The following is a 21559-nucleotide window of genomic DNA, read 5'->3' as shown; positions in this document are numbered from 1 at the left end:
GCCGTAAATTATAACCATCCTCTTGCTGCCATTAATTGTCAGGGGAAAATATTTCACCCTGAACTAGATGAGGTCTTAGATTGCGGCTTTTCCAAACAGCATTATCTTTAAAGTGCGGGGGGGGGGGGAATCCCGGAAAACATATTCTAATTAAAAACAAGCTTTAATACAAAAATAAGAAAATAAAGAAATAAACAAATCTATCTAATTGTTACATTTTGCAAGAGCAGTTTGTCTACCAGCTTCCTGGCAGACGGACAAAGATCAAAAGGGAAGAAGTCTCTAGAATGTGTGAAGAGCAGGTGCAGTACATCATTGTCAGATAAGACCTTATGACCTGCGCGGTAACTCTTTCAGTAACTATTTAGTTTCAGTTCGGCTAGCAAACATTTAACGCTGTGACACATTGCCCATGGGCCGGATAAGGCCTGCTGATGCAATGTATCTGGCCTGTGGAGTGGTGGGATTCAGTCCCACCCCTCACCCTGCCCCACCCCTCACCGCATGGCTTTTCCCGGCTGCTGGAGACCTGGGGAGGAGGTGCCTCACCAACTGCAAGGCTGTGCTGCCCATATCACCCGGTTCTTCAGCCGGTTCGCTAAACTGCACAAAAATATAGCTACCGGTTCTAATGAACTGGTGTGAACTTGCTGAATCCCATCACTGATTATATGCCTGTGTATACAACCAAGGATTGTATATCTTTTTTGGCTGCTGCTTTTTTCACGTGCTGCAAACTGCTGGTTTATGTTTAAGGGATTGTCCACTACTGCTTTTGAGTTAGGTTTCGCCTAATCTGTACTAGTAGTTTTAGTTTTTCCTGCCAAGTGGAAAACCTTGCTTTTCTCCACATTAAATTTCATGTTGTTGGATAGGGCCCATTATTTAGTCTGCCAAGACCTTTTTGGATTCTGAGCTTGTCTTTTGGGGAGTTGGCTACTCCTGCCAGCTTAGTGTCATCTGCAAATTTGATGAATTCCCCTTCTATACCTTCATCTAAGTCATTTATGAAACTATTGAAGAGTATTGGCTTTCAACAATGGAAGCATTGATTCACCCAAATGTCATTAATATGGGAAATATTGTTAGATATAACAATTGTTAGATATAAAGACATTTTGAATGAAAAGTGGGAGCTCAAAACTAAACAAGAAATGAGTGAGCGAGGGATCAATATAACATGGTACTCATAAGTGCAGATACAGTAGATATGAGAAAGATGTTAAATTTGCTTGGTTTTTATAAAGAACTAATAAGAATTAGATAAAATATTAACAGGAACAGAAGAAAGATTGATAAAGAAATCCTACAGTTACTTATTGGGTATAAAGTTAGAAGAGGAACAAGTAAAAGAGATAAAATATTGGATAAAAATAAAGACATGGTTGGAGAAGATGATAAAACAATGCATTGAGTTAATGCCAGAAATATTTTTGTTAGGGATTTTACCTGAAACTTAATAAAGATAACACCTATTTAATTCTCCATGTATTAACTGCAGCTATAATTGTATTTGCACAACATTGGAAAAGTGAAGAGATTCCTATTGATGAGAAGATGATTAGAAAAATATTAGAATGTGCAGAGATGAGTAGATTAACACTAATAATTAAAGAGAAAGAACAAACTGAATGTTATATGATATGGGAAGTATTTTATCAACGGTTAGCGTACTAAATCAATGGATAGTATTTTATCAATGGTTAAAGGAAAATTGAAAATAAAAGAAGATTAAAGAACAATAGAAAATATGTTAAGATAGAGGTATAAACAAGGTAATAACTGTTAGCATTATGATGAAGATAATTATGCTTAGTGTTATTATTGTAGATTTATTAAAACATATGTTAAGAGGAAAATGAATAGGTTAATAATGTTCCATTGTTTTATACTACAATTTTAAGATTAGAGAATTAATGTGAACAATGTTTTGAATGCTGAAAGCTGTTGCATAGAGATATTTGTACCCAGATGACACACTGTTTAAGGAAAGATGAAATATTTATATGTTAAAAAATAAAAAACTTTTTATAAAAAAAAGAAGAGTACTGGGACTAAAAAGGAACTTTGTGGTTACTTGCTTACTTCCCTCCATGTAGATGTACGTAGTACCCAGAGGTGGTATTCAGCTGGTTCACCCCGAGGTCGGAGAACAGGTAGCGATGGCCAGCTGGCCATGCCTCCAAACCTGTCCTCTGTCGTTAATTGCTGTGGCAAGTTGGAAGTGGCAGCTTTCGCTGCTGCAAGCATCCCATCTGCTATAGGTGCTCTGTGCAGATACTGGTGCTCTGGTGGGTCCGCTACTGCACCGTCTGCCAAGAAGAGCTGGCCCAGGTGAACGGCGCCCACCAGGAAGGGGCGGTGGAGAGTGAGGCTGCCAGCCTGACTATGACTGCCATGGGCCTCGGCAGGGGAGCACTGAGTGCTGGGGAAGCTGCCAAGGAGGCAGCTGGGGCAAAGAGCCTCCTCCTCTGGGCGCAGACTACCTGGGTGGCCACTAAGGCTGGGCAGCTCGGGGTGGCGGGGTGTCCAGGAAGGTCTTCCCGCGCCTGCCAGGCCATCCCCCACCCCTGGGCTAGCATCTCCTGAAGCCGCCGGCGTTGCAGCCACCCCCTCCCCGCTGCTTGGATTTATACAAGTGACAGGAAAAGCTCGGAGATCCTCGTTCACCTTTCGCCTGCTGCGACCTGCCACAGACGACGAGCAAAAGGTGAGCAAGGATTCCCCGAGCTTTTCCTACCACTGAAAACCAGAATCCATGAAATTAAAAAGCATCAACCTTTCTGGCCATTTTTCGGGCACGATAGAGGCATTTTAGAGTTAACCGTGCGTCCTAATCTAAATCTGCACGCTTTAAATTCAGTATTTGGGGGAAGTGTACCCTTCGTAAAGAAAAAAAAATGCTTCCCGCTAATCCGTTAATGCGCTATCCGCGCAAAACAGGTCACTGCCACGACGCAAAATAAAGAATTGGTAATTCAAGGTGATTTCCTGCCGGCTACGTTACGTTTGCCGTGGAGACCCCCTTTTTTCGCCTGCCCTTCACGTCATTCTCTCCTCGGCACGTGTCCTCGTATCCACCCTGCTGCTAGGGACTTGATGGGTGAGCCAACCCCTTCCCTTCCAGACACGCGCGCGGGCCCGCAATTCCCCCTGCGCTGCCCCAGCCTGCACTGCTCATTTAGGAGCTTCGAGGAAGGTGGGAGAGTGCAACTCGGGGGAGCTGTGCGATCCCGGCCAAGGAACAGGTACAGTCTTCCGACAGCCAGGCGCGCTTTGCATTGGAGCTTCGCCTCCGGGACTTGATGTGTGCTAGCCTCCGGATGCTGAAATGATCCCGAGCCGGAGGGGTGCTCAGGCGCTGGCTGATCCTGAGGCCGGCCGGATGCGGGGCCCCGGCTGGGGAGGCTAGGGGCAGGCCTCGCCTGGCTATGGGCTGCTTGCAGAGCGTGGCGTGCAAGGCTCGAGTGCGCAGGGAGAACATCGTGGTATACGACGTGTCGGCCTTTATCGAGCCGGGAACCACCGCCATCGAGGAGACATCGCCCATCGTGCTACGCTACCGAACACCCTATTTCCGCGCCGCCGCTCGCGTCCTTATGCCGCCTATCCCGCGCCGTCACACCTGGGTGGTGGGTTGGATCCAGGCCTGCAACCACATGGAATTCTACAACACCTACAGCAACCTGGGCATGTAAGTGGAGCGTGAGGGAGAGCAGAGCAGCCACGGGAGGGAGCAAAGGGCGACGCCTTCACTACAGTTGCCAGTCCACCCCTAACGACCAGAGTTGTTTAGAGGGTATCATTTTGTCTCCCTAGTAACCGATTCGCCACCAAAAAGAGGCGGTTCCGCGAGAGAAAGCATGGACTTGGCGCTAGCGATCCCTTTTACCTAGGCAGATGGTCTCCTTAGCAAAGGACATCTGCAGACTCTGCCTGCGCAAATAGTGCCTGTGCCCTCTAGCAAATATGGCTGCTCCCCCCCCCTTTCAGTCAGAAGGAAGACACTCCTTTATGTGGCAGACAACAGATTTCCTTTGGGCACCAGTGCCCTTGGCTGCTGAGGTTTGTGCATTAAATAGTAGAGCACATTTTCTATGCACCATCTTCAGTAAGCTTTTGTCACTGCCATTTGTTGAGGAACTTAATGAAATTATAGAAAGTTCTTTGTATTTTTCCTTATGTTTTATGTGCCATTGCCAAATTACACAAGGCACAATTGATCCATTCATACTGTAGAAATGCTACTTTAGTCAAGAGCTCCCTCGGTATTTCAGCTAAATGAAAAGAAATACAGAAGGGAAGATTTATGCAAAAACTGGGTTGGCCCTTTGTTGTTTAGTTATGTTAATATTTTGCTCTCTTCTTGATGTTTCAACATCTATAGCAATAGGAACATGCTCCACAGTGGTGCCAATTTAAAGAAGTCAAGCAGGTGACTGTTGGCACTGGCCTTCATTTCTCCTTTCCTAAAGAAAGAATCCTGGACAAAATGCTTTCATTGCCAAAATTACCAATTTACATTTGAAAGTATGAAAACCACAACACATTTAATCTGGATTTGATTTTTGTGTATTTAGATTGCTTGGACTTTTGAGGCAACCATACAATATTCCTCCGTGCACCTAGAACCTTTTCTGTTCTTGACAATAATAGTTGACATTTCAATACCACTTTATTTCAGAAGAAATGAAGATAAATTTAAGATCTCTGTAAAAACCATGCTACTGAGATGAGCTTTACCAAGAATTCCTGCACATGATTCACTCAGCTTTATAGCAAGCTTGTTAATTGTGGATTGTGTGTGTGTGAGTGTGTGTGTATGTACACACACATACACATGTGTATCTTAACATCTGTCTAGGAATTCAGTAACATTTCTGTCAGAAAACTCATTTAGCCTTGATATTAAGATACATGTATGGATATTGGTACATGTATGGATATTGGTACATGTATATTAATGATACATACATGCTAAAATTATTTCAATGTTCTCTATAATAATTACCAAACTATCAATTTATTGGAATACTAGAGCACATCAGCAGTATAGAAAAATAAAGATATATTTTCTTTAATTCCACAAAAGATAAAATGAAATTATCTTTGTCCTTGTGATAGTAAAGACTGAGTTGGTCTGAAAGACCTTGTAGAAGAATTAACCATATTTTTTTCTCAGAAAAAAGCTTATTTGTTGTTACTTTGGGAATCAATTATCAGGGAAAGCTTTGTTCCAAAATGTAACCAAGGCCTTTTGTGGCTTTTAAATTTAATATTAAATTGCCTTCTGAATTGATCCTCATGCTTCCTAATGGTATTTTTTTCTGAATGATTTCTCTCCCTGGCCTTGATATCCTATAAAAGACTTTCAAAGTTATAAAGCAAATACCAAGATAATTGTTGTTATTTCATTGTTAGAATTAAAGAACTCATTTGTCTCCAGTTTTTCACAATTATTAGTGTATCTGCTACTTATAAAGATACAAATATGATGGATAGATACAATTACTTCTCAGTTTTGATCATCAAAGAGAAGGGTTTTTTCTTGGTGGATGCAAAAACAAACTTCTGGGCATCTTCTAATGTATTTTTACACATTGCTTTGCTTCATCCTGTATATCCTCTGTGCTAATTCAAAACGTCTATGTATTGTATTCCTCAGTTGCCAAACGAAATTCCTCTTACACTATTTCTTTTTATTCTTTAGTATTACTGACAAGGCATTTTCACAGAGATAACAATTTCATCCCCAAACCAGCAGAAATATTTTTGAACTGCCAATGAGTATTCTTTCTCTTATAATCCTCACTTCATATATTAACCTACCAGAACTTCCTTCCTCCACCAATTTTCCCTTACCCATATCTTTGTTTTTCTAGTGAGGAAAAAGATAAAGGGAAGTGATAGAGGAGACTGGCAAGATACAGCTGGATATGCATAGTTTCATTAGATTAGGAGATCTCTTTTCCAAAGAAACCTAATACATTGAATTAAAGACCTGGCTGGACTTGGGCGGAATAGCAGCTTAAATCCCAGAATTTCCAAGAGTGGTTCCTTGCTAGGAATGTTTAGGACCATAAGCAGAGGACAGGACAGAAACAACAAGAAGTTATGGAGGAACTGAAGTAGTGGCCGAGACGATAGACATTCTGGCTGACAGGAATTGCTTCTGCTCATTCCAAGTTGTTGCTGCATAAATTATTCTATGTGTGCTGCAGTTTATCACCATTCTTTGTAATCTGCACCCATGATTTACTCCCTGTTCAAACCTAAACCCCATCAGGTTCATATGTCTACTTGATATACCGTATTTTTCAGAGTATAAGATGCACCGGAGTATAAGACGCACCAAAGTTTTGAACAGGTAAATTTTTTAAAAAGTAAGTAGAGAGAGGGAGAGAAAGAGAGAGACATACAGTAGGTAGGGAGAGAGAGTAGGTAGGTAGGTAGATAAAAGGAGAGAGAGAAATATATATAGAGAGAAATACAATAGGTAGGTAGGGAGAGGGGGGTGTAGGTTGGTAGGTAGAGGGATAGAGAGAGAAAGAGAGAGAGAGAAATAAAGTAGGTAGGGAGAGAGAGAGAGTAGGTAGGTACATAGGTAGAGGGGGAGAGAGAAATACAGTAGATAAGTAGGGAGAGGGAGAGAGTAGATAGGTAGGTAGGTAGATAGAGGGAGAGAGAGAAATACATTAGGTAGGTAGGGATAGAGAGAGAGTAGGTAGGTAGGTAGATGTTTCCAGGTGTATTTATCCATGTGCTGGAGAAGGAAATCACTGACAATCTGCAGCACCTAAGACTTTGTTTGTGCTGGCACAGCACTTGATCAATGTAATTCTCATCAATCAGTTAAAGAGCTTTCCAAAAGGAAAAAAAAGTTTTTGCACTCTGCAAACCTCCCAAAATCATCGTGCTCCTGGGAGGGGTGGGGACAAAACCGAGCAAAAAACGACCCGTTTTTCGTGGAAACGGGCCCATTTTTTGTCAAAACAATTGCATGCATAGCCTTAGGGAGGCTTATAGAGTGCTGCTGGAGGCTGGGGGGCAAAAAACGGCTCATTTTTTTGCTCATTTCTGTCCTTCCCAGCCCCCAGGAGCTCTCTGAAAGCCTCCATAAGGGTATGCACGGCCATTTTGATGAAGGGGGCAGGGCTTCGGGAAGCAAAAAATGCTGTATTCGATGTATAAGATGCACCCAGATTTTCAGCCTCTTTTTTGAGAAAAAAAGGTTCGTCTTATACTCTGAAAAATACGGTAATATGTTATGTTTGTTTACTTAATTCATAGTTGTATTGTTTGAACAGGAGTTGAGGGAAGCTGGATATAAATATAAAGCAAACCAGCTTATGAGAGTGCTCAACTTCACAGGCATGATCTCCTGATGTCACAACTGAAAATACACATAAAATCAATAGAAAACTAGAATAGAAATCTGTGAGACTTTAGCAACTAGACTAGAAGACCAAAGCAATCAACCTGTCCTTGCAGCCTGAACTTTCATAACTTTCCAAATAAACTTATTCAAGAAGTAAGATGGGAAGCAGCAGAGACTATGCTTGGTACAAATATCTTGGTTACTCAAAATTTGTGTAGATGTGCTTAGTGGCAATCAGAAGCATAGTAGAACAGCCCATAGTAGATAGTTGACACAGGCTTGTGCACAAGGTATCAAAGGGTTTAAAGGGGTGCAATAGTGGTATCCCAACACCACTCCCCATCTGTCAGGGAGATTGAAAGTTTCAAGGCAGGAGGCAAAAATCAGGAGGCATCCATTATCCTCTTTTCCAACTTCTTAGTTGGAAGGCTTTAGGTTTTGTAACTTGCTGCTGGCTTCATGCACTGATGAGATGCTACTAAATTCCTTTTTGCTATCAAGCTCTCCTCCTGCAATGACAAGGAAAGTTGTCTGTCTGAGGAAAAGGGAATCAACAAGTTGGTTATTTATTAATTAGAAATATTGGAGAGAAAGTATGTGAGTGGATTATATGTTAATATGTCTACTTGAGTGAAAGTTTTTAAATAAACTAGTAAATTCCCATAGTGAACAGTTTGTGGTTATATGCATGCTGACATCAATAAAGTTATAAAGTCCTGAAAGAAAAAACAAAATAGTGATTCAGTGTAAATAAATCATAAGATGAAGTATATTAGAGCGATATTTACATTTGGTGCACATGCTGATGAGCTCTGAGAAGGCAGTGTTTGCTTTTTTGTATATAATTTTTATTAAATAAATTAAAAAAAAATAAAAATACAAGTTTTGGAAAAAAAATTAAAAAAATTAAGGAAAACAAAGAAAGGTAATACGTAGGTGAAAAAAGTACAAAGAAAGCAATAGAGACGAGAAAGAAAGAAAATAAAAAGTTATGAAGATGTGGCTTCCAGTAGTTATAAGTACATTTATACATTTGTACCCTCGCTCTGTAAGGTTACAACATTTTCCTTTTTTCCATAGTCTACCCTTTCTGATCATCAAATCCATAAATCACAACTTCATTTTCTTTTCTTTTTTCAGCAAAAAGTCCATGAGGGGTTTCCAGTCACTAATATAGTTATTGTCCTTTTGCAATCTCTGCTAATTCTGTCATCTTCACCAACCATTCCTCCATTGTGGATATTTCAGAGTCTTTCCATTTTTGTTCACACAACGTTGCCGCAGTTTTATATATATAAATATATGTATATGACTTTTTCATAACTCATCTAATTCTCTAGCCATTAGTCACAGAAAAAGTGTGATTGATTAATTTTCTCACTGTCAGGAAATTTCTCCTTAGTTCTAGCTTAGTTCTCTCCTTGATCAGTTCCCATCTATTGCTTGTCCTGCCTTCAAGTGCTTTGGAAAATAGATTGACCCCCTCTTCTTTGTAGCAGCTCCTCAAATATTGGAACACTGCTACTGTTAGATCGGGTAATGGAAAGGCACACTCAGGCTTAGGCAACAACAGCTCTTTATGGTAACAGAAGAAGTATGTACAATCCAGCGAAGGTTCAGTCTGACAGCAGCCCTTTTATAGGGAGCTGTCAAACCCTTCAACCAATGAGATTGAATCTCTGTTCCCGCCGGAACAGAGGACCTTGGTGGAAACCATTATCACAGTTGCTAATATCTAACACCCCTCCCCTCTTAGATGGAATCAACTGACTGGTGACGTAGTCACGTAGGTAGGCGGGCTTTTGGGTAGCTCTGCCAGACCTGCGCAGTTCAGTCGGAGGATGTTCTTTGGACAGGTTGGAAGGACCTGTTGGCTCTGCAGCTTCGCCTAGTGGAAGCTCCTGGAATCTTTCACAGGCCGGAGCTGGAGATTCTAGAGCCAGTTCGCTCAGAGCTCGCTGTGGGCCTGCAACTCAAGTAGATAAGTATCCCGGTGTCTTCAGGTTTGAGTTGGCTGTGGAAGGAGTGACTTCCTGTTCCTTTTGGGTAGGGCTTTGGCTAACTCATGCAGGAGTTACCACTGGCTGCCTAAGAGTGGAGTTGGAGAGGCAGCCACTGAGTTGGTCAATGTGCCTTCTCCAATTCCGACCGTCCTCGAGCTCTACGAGATAAGAACAAGGCCCGGTGATGCCTATCACTGTGACAGGAATCCACAGAGTTCGCCCGGCATAGTTATGGGCGTAAATCCCCTACACTAAAATTCTGAATTTTGCTTGTGGAGTCTGGGGGTGATGTGACAGAATAGTTTGGGTGTAGCCGGTCTAACTGGACCTTAGCCGGCGACCCATGAGAAGCTCGGAGGGGTTTCTCCCCATAGTAGCGCTTGGTATGATGTGTTGAATTAAAAGATAATGGTCAACTCATGTTTGCCAATCTCCCGGGCCCATCCTGGATAGGGCCTCTTTTGCAGATCTCACCATTCTCTCAGCCTGACCATTGGAGGCCAGATGGAATGGCACGACCAGGGCATGTCTGATTCCCTTTGCTGCTAAGTAGGTCTCAAATTGCATGGCCATAAATTGGGGCCCGTTGTCAGAGACCAGGACATCGGGCAGGCCATGTGTGGAGAAAAGTCTCCGTAGTACCTTGATGACTGCTTCTGCCATAGTGGAGGTCATGAGGACTACCTCTAGCCATTTCAAGTAGGCATCCACAACTACTAAGAATGTCTGGCCATGAACTGGGCCAGCAAAATCTATGTGCACCCTAGAGCATGGTGCTTGAGGTCGCTCCCACTCCTTTAGTGGGTGCCTCTGAGGGAACTGGTCTGGACTCCTGGCACAGCATGCAGGTAGCCACCCATTCTTTGATCTCCCTGTCCATGTTAGGCCACCACACATAACTCCTGGCCAAAGACTTCATTCTGACAATTCCAGGATGCCCTACATGTAAAGCTTCTAATACTGCAACTTGTTCCGGGTGGAACAACGACCCGGTCCCCCCACAGCAAACAGCCATTAATAACAGACAATTCATCTCTTTTACAATAATAAATTTTGAAATCAGACCCAACAGGCCCCTTGGGCCACCCCCTCCACACCCAGTTCAAAACTTGTTTGATGGTAGAGTCCTTTGCAGAGTGGCGTGCAACGTCACAGATGAGACAGGACCAGTCTCTAAGCAGTCACTAAGAAGGACTGGCGTCTTGGGGGTAGGGTCTGCAAGAGGTTCTGGCAGCGGGCAGCGACTCAAAGTGTCGGCATGCCCCAAGGTTGAGCCTGGACGATGGACAAGGCGATAGGTTTAGGCCGCTAGGAAAATAGTCCATCTGGTCATTCACGGCGAGCCCAGTACCGGTTTGTGGTCCATGATGAGTTCGAAATCACGGCTGTAGAGGTACTCATGGAACCTTTTTACAGTGGCCACTGCAGCCAAAGCCTCACGGTCCAGCTGGCTGTAGTTCTGCTCGGCAGCGGACAAGGTCCTTGAGTAATAGGCTATGGGTGCCTTAGTTCCATTGGACATGCGGTGGATGAGGACAGCTCCGACGCCAAATAGGGAAGTGTTGCAACTTAACGCCAGTTGCAGGGTCTGGCTGTACTGAACCAGGGATATGTAGTAGTCTCTTTACCGCGGCAAATGCGGCTGCTTTGGCTCTGCCCCAGGACCATTTCGCGTTCTTTGCCAGGAGACAATGTGAGGGCCCAGCATCGGTGGCTTTCTGTTTAAGAAAGACACTGTAGAAATTAAGGAGCCCGAGGAACACCTGCAGCTCGGTCTGATTGTGAGGTGTAGGGGCATCCTGGATTGCTTTAATTTTTTTAGTGGTCAGGTGAATCCCAGAGCTGTTGATGAGGTACCCTATGAATTCAACCCTTGGTACGTTAATTTGGCATTTTTCTTTTTTGAGGAGGAGACCTTTGTCTCTAACTCTGGTCAAAAAAGTTCTTAAACGTTTGAACAGTTGCGCCTCATTTGCAGCCGATACCAAGATGTCGTCAAAATAGGGGACAACTCCTGGAATCCCCTGCAAAAGCCATTCCATGAGCCTTTGGAACACTCCAGGGGCGATACTAACATCAAATTGCAGGTGGTTACATTTGAATGCACCCCTGTGCAATGGTCTGGGCCTTCACAGTAGCGCCAACTACAGGCAATTGTTGGTATGCCTGTGCCATGTCTAATTTAGCGAATACTTTACCGGGGCCTAAGGAATGTAATAAATGCTGTACAATGGGTACAAGGTAAATGCTTTGTTGTAACGCTTTATTGATTGTGCACTTGTAGTCCACGCACATGCAGACAGACTCATCAGACTTGACAGGTGTCACTATAGGGGTCTCCCAGTGTGTGTGATCAACCGGCTCTAGGATTCCCTGGCCTATGAGCTTGTCAATTTCCAGATCAATTTTAGGGTGGAGAGCGAAAGGTACTCTCCTGGGTTTTAGCCTGATAGGGTCTATGTTGGGGTCCAAATTAAAAGAGATTGGCGTCCCCACATACTTACCTAGACTGGTGCCGAAGACGTCCTCAAACTCCTTAAAGAATTCTTCGGTGCTCTTGTCTTTCAAGGCATTGATACCAGTCACTTCTAGGCCCAGGGCTTCGAACCAGTCAAGCCCCAGGAGCAGTGGCGTAGCGTGGGGGGTGCAGGGGGGGCCGGCCGCACCGGGCGCAACATCTGGGGGGGCGCTTGCACTCGCAGCTCTCTGCTGTTGACTTGCATGTATTTCAAGGCTGAATTGAATGAAGCCGAGGAACGCTTCCCATGTTTAATACAAAAGAGACACGAGCAGGTCTTCCCCGGGGTCGAGAGCACGAAAGAGGGCCAAAGTTTTATTCTGCAGATCTGGGTCTCTTGAAGACTGCTGGGCAGGGCGAGGGACGTTAATAACGCGATACATTTAAATTAGAGCAAGTGAAGACCTCGGGCGGCTTTCCTTTTCCTATTTTCCCAGAACCCAGGGAAGAAAATGATTCTGCTTCGGGCCTATAGAGGGCGCTGCGAGCTTTGCTAAGGAGGACGGCTGCTTCAGAGCTCCCTTCATGTCCCAAGTCCAGTGGCGTAGCGTGGGTTGCCACGGGTTAGGGGGCGCAAATTACTTGCCTTGCCCCGGGTGCTGACAACCCACGCTACGCCACTGCCCAGGAGGCTCTGCAGGTCACCGCTGATCACCGTCACTGGGAGCTGGCCACTGAAGTTTTTGAATTGCACCCAGAAGGTTTCCTGGCCCACAATGGGGACTCGGTTCCCCTGGTAATCGTGAAGGCAAATGTCAGGGGCGCGTAGATGCTGTTTCTTCAGGCTAGGGATAGCCTGCTTGAGTGTAGACCACGGCATGATGGTCAGTGATGACCCCGTGTCGATCTCCATCTCGCATGGAGAGCCCTTGATGAGGACTGACCTTCAGCTTTTTTGGCCTCCTTGTGTGGACTTGGCCAATTGAGGTGTGGTAGGTGACTCTGGTGTCACCCTCTGAGCGCCGTGGTGGCAGCTGCCATGCCCCTTGGTTAGGCTTCTGCTGGCAGTTAAGTCGGCTTCTGGGCTGCCAGGTCATCATGGGGTGCTCGCTTCTTCAAACCTTGGCGATGTGCCCCTTTTGCTCACAGCACTGGCAGATAGCATCGTGGAAACGGCAAGACGATCTGGCATGGTCTCCGCAGCTTGCGCAAGGCTGGAAACGCAGTTTGAATTTGCGTGCTGGCTTGGCCCGGCTACTGCACATGCAGCAGCTGTCATCTTCATTTTCTGAGCTCTCAGTCTCTGCAGCCTCGCAATGTACATGTGCGCTCTTTTGCGCATCTTGTGGAGTGCTTTGGCACTGTAGGGTTTCTGCAGACTTAACGGGAGATTTGGATGCTCTGGCTTCGTCCAAGGCAATTTGTAGAGTGAGATTAGATTTGGCAAGTAATCTCCTCTGTAAATTAATGTCCCGCACACTGCATATCATGCGGTCAAGTATAGGTTCGTCTAGGTCTCGGAACTTGCAGTACGCTGCGGCCTTTCTTAGTGCCGCAATGTACTCGTTGATCGAATCGCCTTTCTTCTGATTGCGAATATTACATTCCTGCCGGCGGATGGCTTGGGAGTGTAGTGTGTCCTTAGCGTTTGTTGGAGCACTGACCAAGCGACTGATTGGAGCGGCGTTGGCTCTGATAGGTCTTTGGCTGTTTTGAATACTTCCTATCCACAGTAGCCCAGGAACATGTTCTTCTTGCGGCCTTCAGAAAGCCCATGAGGTCGTTGGCTTCGAGGAAGCAGTCGAACCTCAGCATATACGAGTCCCAGTGCTTGGTGACTGGGTCGTACGGAGTCAGTGGGGCGTGCATGGGCATTTTGTGTTCTGAGGGCATTTTGAGTTTGCCGCTCAAAAATGGCTGCTCAGAGTTATTAACACACTCTCATGCTAAGGAGTTCTACTCCCCCTCCCAACCCAAAAAGAAATCTCTTCCAAATGCAAAAAACAAGCAGAGGAGAGGAGATTCAGTTTCAATTTTACTTTTACAGCAGAAAACAGCTTTACTACAGAACAGTTGAGCTAAGCCACAGTCAGGCTCCTTCCTGTCTCCTTGCTCACACAGCAAATACTGTTTCACTTTCAAAACAGCTCTCTGATGCTAAGGAGTTCTACTCCCCCTCCCCACATCAAAAGAAATCTGTTCCAAATGCAAAACACAAGCAGAGGAGAGAAGTTTCAGTTTCTGTTTTACTTTCACAGCAGCAAGCAGCTTTACTACAGAACAGTTGAGCTAAGCCACGCCCAGGCTCCTTCATGTCTCCTTACTCACACCGCAAATACTGTTTGAGTTTCCAAACACTCCTCAACTCTCTCACACATCGACAGACGCTAACCAGATGAATACCAATGGATGCTGGTAGGCAGAGACAGATTTGTTCCCCTTATTTTCCTCCTCAGTTCAGACAAATCTGTTTCTTCCACTGCAATACTAGTTAAAGGGAAAAGAGGCAAAAAACCCTGCAGAAAAACATTTACAGATGCGATTAGGAAAACACAAGTAAGGGAAGCTGCACACAAGTATCGTCAAACCCATCCCCAAGTCAGTAGACAGGCTTTTAAAAAGTATACATCTAATAACCCCTATGTTAATCAGTCACAAATGAGATAAATGCCTTGGACTAATAAGTATTTGTCTGGTTTTAAATATGAATCTCAGATCGATTACTCCAGGAACAAGGTTGTTGATCTTAGACCCTGGTTACCCTGTGCCTGGTGCCGTGCTCTAAAGTAGCAGGATGAGAGTCCCGGGATGTGCTGCAGTGGCAGTAAAGTCCACCTCCCTCCCCTTCAGCACTATCCTGAACCCTTACACAGCCTTCTCACCCACCAGCATCCAATGGCAAAGCACTTTCTGCTGTCGAGAAGTACAATGAATGCTTCAAAATGACATCTTTTGGAGCCAGAGAAGTGAAGGAGGGAAATTTTATGCCAACATTCAAAGGGCAGGGCCAGGCTTACAACAGGATAGGGAGTATTATGGCGGGGCCTCAGCAGCAGCGTTCATTTCTCCAGATGTACTTCTTTGGTGATGATGACAATGAGAGGGACATCCATTCTGGAATCTACTCAGGTGTTAATCCACAACTGGTTAACCAATTGCAGAAGTTGTGCGTGAACAGAAGAAGTATATTCTGGAACTTAAGGCTGCTGTTGATTCTGTTCCTAAGGGCCACAAGGACTTCCAAGTGGTGATTAACACCAATAGGAAGCCTTCTGGAGAGCACCGAGATCATTTCAATGCCCCCACTACTGCAGAAGTGGCTGTTCTCATTATCAGTCAGGACTTTGAGAAGAGAGATATTGTTCTCCACAGCAGAGTGATGATGGTCGTTACGAATCAGTGAGACACACCATGCCTATGACACCTTCCAGTACCCTCTGATGTTCTGCCATGGAGAAGATGGCTATTACATCAATATACCTCAGTGTGACCCAAACACCAAGGTTCCTCTCAAGAAGACCATGTCTTCTGCTGCTGCCTTTTACAATTACAGGATAATGGAGTGTGATGGTGAAGAATACTACCTACTGCTGTTCCAGTTCCGTAGCGAACCACGTCTCTTCCTCTTGGCTTCTAGGTGCTCACTAAGAAAAGGTTTTTCAAAATGACCATCAGAGCATTAGTATTTCCTATATTATTATTAACACTCTCATGCTAAGGAGTTCTACTCCCCCTCCCAACCCGAAAAGAAATCTCTTCCAAATGCAAAACACAAGCAGAGGAGAGGAGATTCATGCTACCTACTGCTGTTCCAGTTCCGTAGCGAAGCATGGATATCCAACTGACTAGTAAATTATAATAGTAATATCATTTAAATAGAGGTGTAACAACAGAGATGTATATTACCTGTAATGTCAAATGCAGTGATAGAGAAAATCCTCCCTCATAATATTAAATCCAGAAATTTCCAATAAAATTAGCATGTTAGAAAATTCAAGAGATTCAAGAAATTCAAGAAAAGAAAAGGAAAAATAGTGAGGCTTTGAAAAGCAATTTAATCAATTCACAAATAATTAAGATTTTTAGGAATACTAGCTTTGATGGCTATATATTACTTTTAATATGATAGTCCCTTTGTACTAATTTTTTCTCTACTCACTTTTTTCTTTAAAAATCTAAATAACAGATAGCAAGTTGTGACTTTGTTGTGATCATTTTACAAAGCACAGGAATTTACAGTAATTGTTTAGTAATTGTTGCTACATCTTTCTTAGTGTATATTTTTCTTCTACTCTTTCTAGGTCAAGCTGGGAACTTCCAGACTTGAGAGAAGGACGTGTAAAAGCCATCAGTGACTCTGATGGAGTGAGCTATCCCTGGTATGGGAACACCACAGAAACTGTTACCCTGATTGGTCCTACCAATAAGGTTTCCAGGTTTTCAGTCAGTATGAATGACAATTTTTATCCTAGTGTGACATGGGCTGTCCCTGTGAGCGATAGCAATGTGCCACTATTGACTAGGATCAAACGGGACCAAAGTTTTACTACATGGTTAGTGGCCATGAATATGACTACTAAGGAAAAAATAATTTTGCAGACTATAAAATGGAGAATGAGAGTAGACATTGAAGTTGATCCCATGCAGCTCTTGGGCAAGCGAGCCCGCCTCGTGGGGAAAGCTCAACAGGAACAGCCTAAGATTTTGAGCAGAATGGAACCCATCCCACCAAATGCACTAGTGAAACCCAATGCCAATGATGCCCAGGTCCTCATGTGGAGGCCTAAGAGAGGTCTGCCTTTGGTAGTGATACCACCAAAATAAAAAATGCATTTAAATGAGGACTTTTGCCACTCTAGAATGGATATCTGAGCCAAAGAAGACCTTTCAGGTTCACCTGCCTTTTGTTACTGCAAGTGTGAAGAGGGCTTCTTCAATATAGTGTTAGATGGCAATGACCAATTATGTGCCATTGCAGAATAGTTGAATTTCTGGACTTTGGAAGAAGAAATGTTATTCTATGCTTTCAGGGGCATTCTCATGAAGAAGAAAGTTTCTATTCTTAATCTTGAAATATAATGAATATGAATATAATTTTCAGTGCCTGTGGCTAATGCTGCTTCCCAACCAATTAAATGTGATTATAAAGACTGTTCTTATGAGATATTTATGGACTCCTATTGTGTAGCCTGATTTCTGCTGGTTTAGGACAGGAAGGGATGGCAAATTACCACATTATAGCTATGCATTTTAATTGATAATTAAAATGATCAGTCTGCTTATTGGAATGAAGAGAATGTTTACAAAAGCAAATACTGTCAGTTTAATCTCATCAGTATAAAAAGAGCAGTTCTACTCACAAGGAACTATCCATAGTGCTGAATTTTGAAAATCAGGACCTTCATCTAATCAACTTCTTTCTGGAACTAATTATTTGGATTAATGAAATTAAGACTTTTTGCATGTTTTTCAATGTGTTCGAGTAATTGTAACTCTAGGAACTTTGCCATAGAGTTTTACCAAGCTATAGGTGAAATCCAAGGTAAATAACTGGCAACAGCCTAAGTATTTAAGGAATGCTTTTGTTTTCATATACTAACTCTGTTTTTTATACAAATTTAATGGATATCTGCACATAGCATGTTTTTGGGGAGAAATAATTACATTTGGGATGGAAGGTGTTCAGATGTTCAGAAAGTTAGGTGCAATCCAGTTCTATCAGCATTGTAAAAAAATGATATGAACTGTTACTAAATATGGATAAAAAGGGAGACTTTAAAAATTCAGTATGAGTCAAGTCTCTTTGCTCGTGGGGGGGGGGGGCATTCAGAGCAGGGGAACACCTGTGGAACAAAAGCATTACATTGTAATATGGATGAAAAATCAGACAACATTTTGTAAGAGTAGACATCATTCAAGGGCTACCATTTGAATAATGGGAAGCTTCCCAAAATACTTTCCCCCAACTTAAATGTAGCTAGGGAAGGTATTTTATCTTCTCATATTTGAGAGGAAATACATAGTTTTAGATTAATAATGAAAAGTTAATGGGTATTTTACCTTTTCTTGCATTTTTTTGAGAATTCATTAGGGTCATTGATTTGTCCCAACTCTAATGTGATGATCATATCTAAACAAGAAAATAAATGTAGTTATTAATTTTAGCTTATAAGATCTTCAGATATATGTTTTAGCTTATTTCACTTTTGATATAATTGTTCTGGGAATCTTTGAGAAAGAGAATAAATAACTATAGTTTATCCCATAACAACAAGAGCCTTAACAACAAAGACGGTCCTATAGCAGTGTTGGTGAACCTTTTCAGCACTGAGTGCCGCCCAGCATACCTGATCTTCCAGTTTTTGGCGCACATGCGCACGTGAACACCAGCTGGCTGTTGCACATGCACACCAGAAACCAGAAGAGAAACCTGAACTCTGGTTGGGATGAAGCGCCCCCCCCCCCCAGCCTGCCACAGAGAACAAGCCTGCACAGCCCCCCTTCTGCCACTTCTGCCAAGGAAGCTTCCTGGCTGGCACACCTCTTATCCCGGTGCCGGACAAACATTTGTCCCGTGCAGACTCAGCTCCTGTGCAGCCCCACAGCATCAGAAGAGCAGCAGTGATAGCGGCAGCCCCAGAGCGAGGGGCAGGAGTGACTGGCTGGCCCCCCGTAGCTGCTCCCCTGCCAGCGAACTGAGCCTTGGTGGCATCTCCATGCGAGAGGAGCTGCTCTCTCCTACAGCCCTCCTGGGGCAGCTCGCCTCCCCAACGGTGGTTCCTCCTCCTGGCTGCTCCAGTATCCTGGACAGAAGCCGCAGCATGAAAATCGCTGCTTACCCTGCACCCTCGATGGTGGCAGGAGCAGCAGGCAGGGTGGCCGGCCACCCAGCCACCAAATGGCCCATGTGCCCAAGCCAGCCAGGGGCTCCAGACCATGGATGCGCATCATGGTGCAGGCTGGAGGGTTGTGGCCATGCAAGAAGGCTGCTCAGGTAGGGAGGGTGGGAAGCCCTGGCCTGCCCGTCCGGGCCAGCAGCTCTGCTCCCCTTCCTGATTTTTGGTCTTTGCAGAGACCAAGAATCAGAGGACCAGAAACCAGAGGATCAGGTGGCCAGCACACATCTGTGCACCTGAAACCAGAAGATCATCTTCCCAGTGTGCACATGCGCACCAGCAGTTGGTCTTCTGGTTTCCAGCACTCCCATATGCATAAAGACCAGCTGGCCAGCGCAGTGGAACCCAGAAGAGCAAGGGGTGATGGCTCGTGTGCCCAGAGAGATGGCTCTGCTTGCCACTTCCAGCATGCATGCCATAGGTTCACCATCACGGTCCTATAGAAAGCTCCAAAATTTAAAGTCCACCCCCCCCCCCAAATATTGTGGTTTTACCTTCTATTTAACTTTCATATATGGGATGTATAGCTAAGAAATAGTGGATAAAGTTTATACAATGAATATCAATTGAGGAATGTTTGAGGAATATATAAGAATGAGCAAATAGTATTGAAAAGTATTTTTCAAGTATATATGGATTATGTTTCCCAAAGAGAAGCATAGTCTTATGGGTCATTTTATATATCTGAGCGTACAATGCTCTAAATCAGTGGTTCTCAACCCTCCTAATGTCGCGACCCTTTAATACAGTTCCTCATGTTGTGGTGACCCCCAACCGTAAGATTATTTTATGTTTTCCATATTTTTTCAAAAATATGTGCTTGCCAATGGTCTTAGGTGACCCCTGTGAAAGGGTCCCGACCCACAGGTTGAGAACCACTGCTCTAAATATTGGACATTTATACATCTATCTATCTATCTATCTATCTATCTATCTATCTATCTATCTATCTATCCATCTATCCATCCATCCATCTATCCATCCATCCATCCATCCATCCATCCATCCACCCACCCACCCACCCACCCACCCACCCACCCACTATCCATCTAGATTGGATATGAAAGATTTGAATTTTCTACTAAACCTCAACAATTTTCTTGACAATTGACTCCTTTCTTTTGCAATAATTCTATCCTAAATTCTATCTTTTGGGGAGAACACCTTCCAAGTGCATTAGGACTACATTTTGGCTGCCCTTCTTAAAAGCTTAAATACAATTCCTTCTTCCTTACATTAGCACTGGTTTTCACCTCATTTTGATGTTGATCTGCCTCACTATAAAATGCATGTCACAGAATGATCCCATTGTTGCCATGCTTCCTTGTAGAATTTTATTACCCCTACATCTACATTTACATGAGTCCTGTTGTACTATCAGAATATAAGAACTCTGAACATCAATAATATACATTTTATTCAAGATTTATGAGAAATTACATTGAATATTTTTGAAATAACTTCCATAAATTCTTTAAGCATTTGAGAGTTTAATTTATATTACCTCAAAGGCATTCACTCATTCATAGTTCATACATAGATTTAAACATCTTGCTTATTCTGGGCTGCATGATCTTCCTTACACCATTTGTTTTCCTTGTTTCAGGTTGAACAACTTGTGGAAGAGGACAGAGGCAAAATAGGAACAAGTAGTTTTCAGGCACAAGAATTTAGGAAGCAAGTCAGTTCAAATGATTAGAGGTGTATTACATGCTAACACTCTCTACAAGTTCTGCATTCTCTAGAGGCTCACAGAAGCAAAAAGGGTTATGTAGGATATTAGATCCAACTCCCTGACCAGTGTAAATTAAATAATCCTCAGATGGTGGCAGCCCAGCCTCTGGTGAACACATCAGGTGAGTGGAAAGAAATACATCTGTAAAAAATTTTTATACTAATAACTTAAGCCCCTTTTATTTTCTTGTCTCTAATTTAGCAGGAGAAAATTCAAATTGTTTTTAGCAACCCTTACAAATATGGCTTGTTTTGGATTGCGTATTTGATTTTCTATTGCTCTTTTCACCAATTATAAGATTAAATTTTTATACTTTCCTTCTTAAGTCTTATCTACCATATTTTTTGGAGTATATGACATACCTTAGTTTTTGGGGAGGAAAACAAGAAAAAAAATTCTGCCTACCCGCATCCATTGATATTCAACTGGCTAGCGTCCTTGCAGCAAACAGCCTGGTCAGTTTCAGCATATTATCACAGCCTGATTCAGCACGAGCAGCTGATTGGCGGGTGGATCGGCCTCCCAGAATACCCCCAATCAGCTATTCCAGGCTGCAGGAATTGCCACAGACCATCACTGCCTCTGTGCCTTGTGTTTGTGGCCTCTGTGCCTTACCTTGGAGGCTCATGTTTTCAGCCTCCAAATGCTTTGTTTCAGACCCATTCAAGGCTGCAGGGATAGCCACAGCACATCGTCGCCAATTGCCGCCTCCATGCTGCTGCCAATCCCTGCTCCCTGGAACCACCTGAAAATGTGATGCGCGGAGGACAAAAACGGGACATGAGGAGGCTGAAAACATGACATGCGGAGGCAGAAAATGCAACACGCGGAGGTGGTGATGTGCTGTGGTGATCTCTGCAGCCTGGAACGGGTCTAAAACGGAGTGTTTAGAGGCTAAAAAAATGACACGTGGAAGCCAAAAACTTGAGGCACAAAGGCGACGATGGTCTCTGACAATTCCCGTAGCCTGGAACAGGTTTAAAACACAACATGCAGAGGCTGAAAATGGCCAAAGAGTGGGGGTTGGTGGATGGGTGAGGCTACATTCGGTGTATAACATGCACCCAAATTTTCACACTCTTTTAGGTG

General features: G+C 43.6%; 1 protein-coding gene across 2 annotated transcripts; it reads left to right on the top strand.

Annotated features, from left to right (window-relative positions):
• Positions 1 to 3195: 3195 nt before the first annotated feature.
• FAM78B (family with sequence similarity 78 member B) lies at positions 3196 to 20904 on the top strand. Of its 2 annotated transcripts, XM_081947146.1 has the most exons (3): positions 3196 to 3694; positions 16141 to 16286; positions 20342 to 20904. In XM_081947146.1, the coding sequence occupies exons 1-3, from the start codon at positions 3432 to 3434 to the stop codon at positions 20344 to 20346; spliced, it is 414 nt and encodes a 137-aa protein (XP_081803272.1). In that variant the 5' UTR covers positions 3196 to 3431; the 3' UTR covers positions 20347 to 20904. The 2 variants fall into 2 exon arrangements, with proteins under 2 accessions (XP_081803272.1, XP_081803271.1); XM_081947145.1 differs by lacking the exon at positions 20342 to 20904 and having other exon boundaries at positions 16141 to 17126.
• The last annotated feature ends 655 nt before the right edge of the window (positions 20905 to 21559 follow it).

This window comes from Natrix helvetica, assembly GCF_964273705.1.
Source record: "Natrix helvetica genome assembly, chromosome: 3".
Lineage (NCBI taxonomy): Eukaryota > Metazoa > Chordata > Lepidosauria > Squamata > Natricidae > Natrix > Natrix helvetica.
This window is presented reverse-complemented; position numbering and strand designations above follow the sequence as displayed.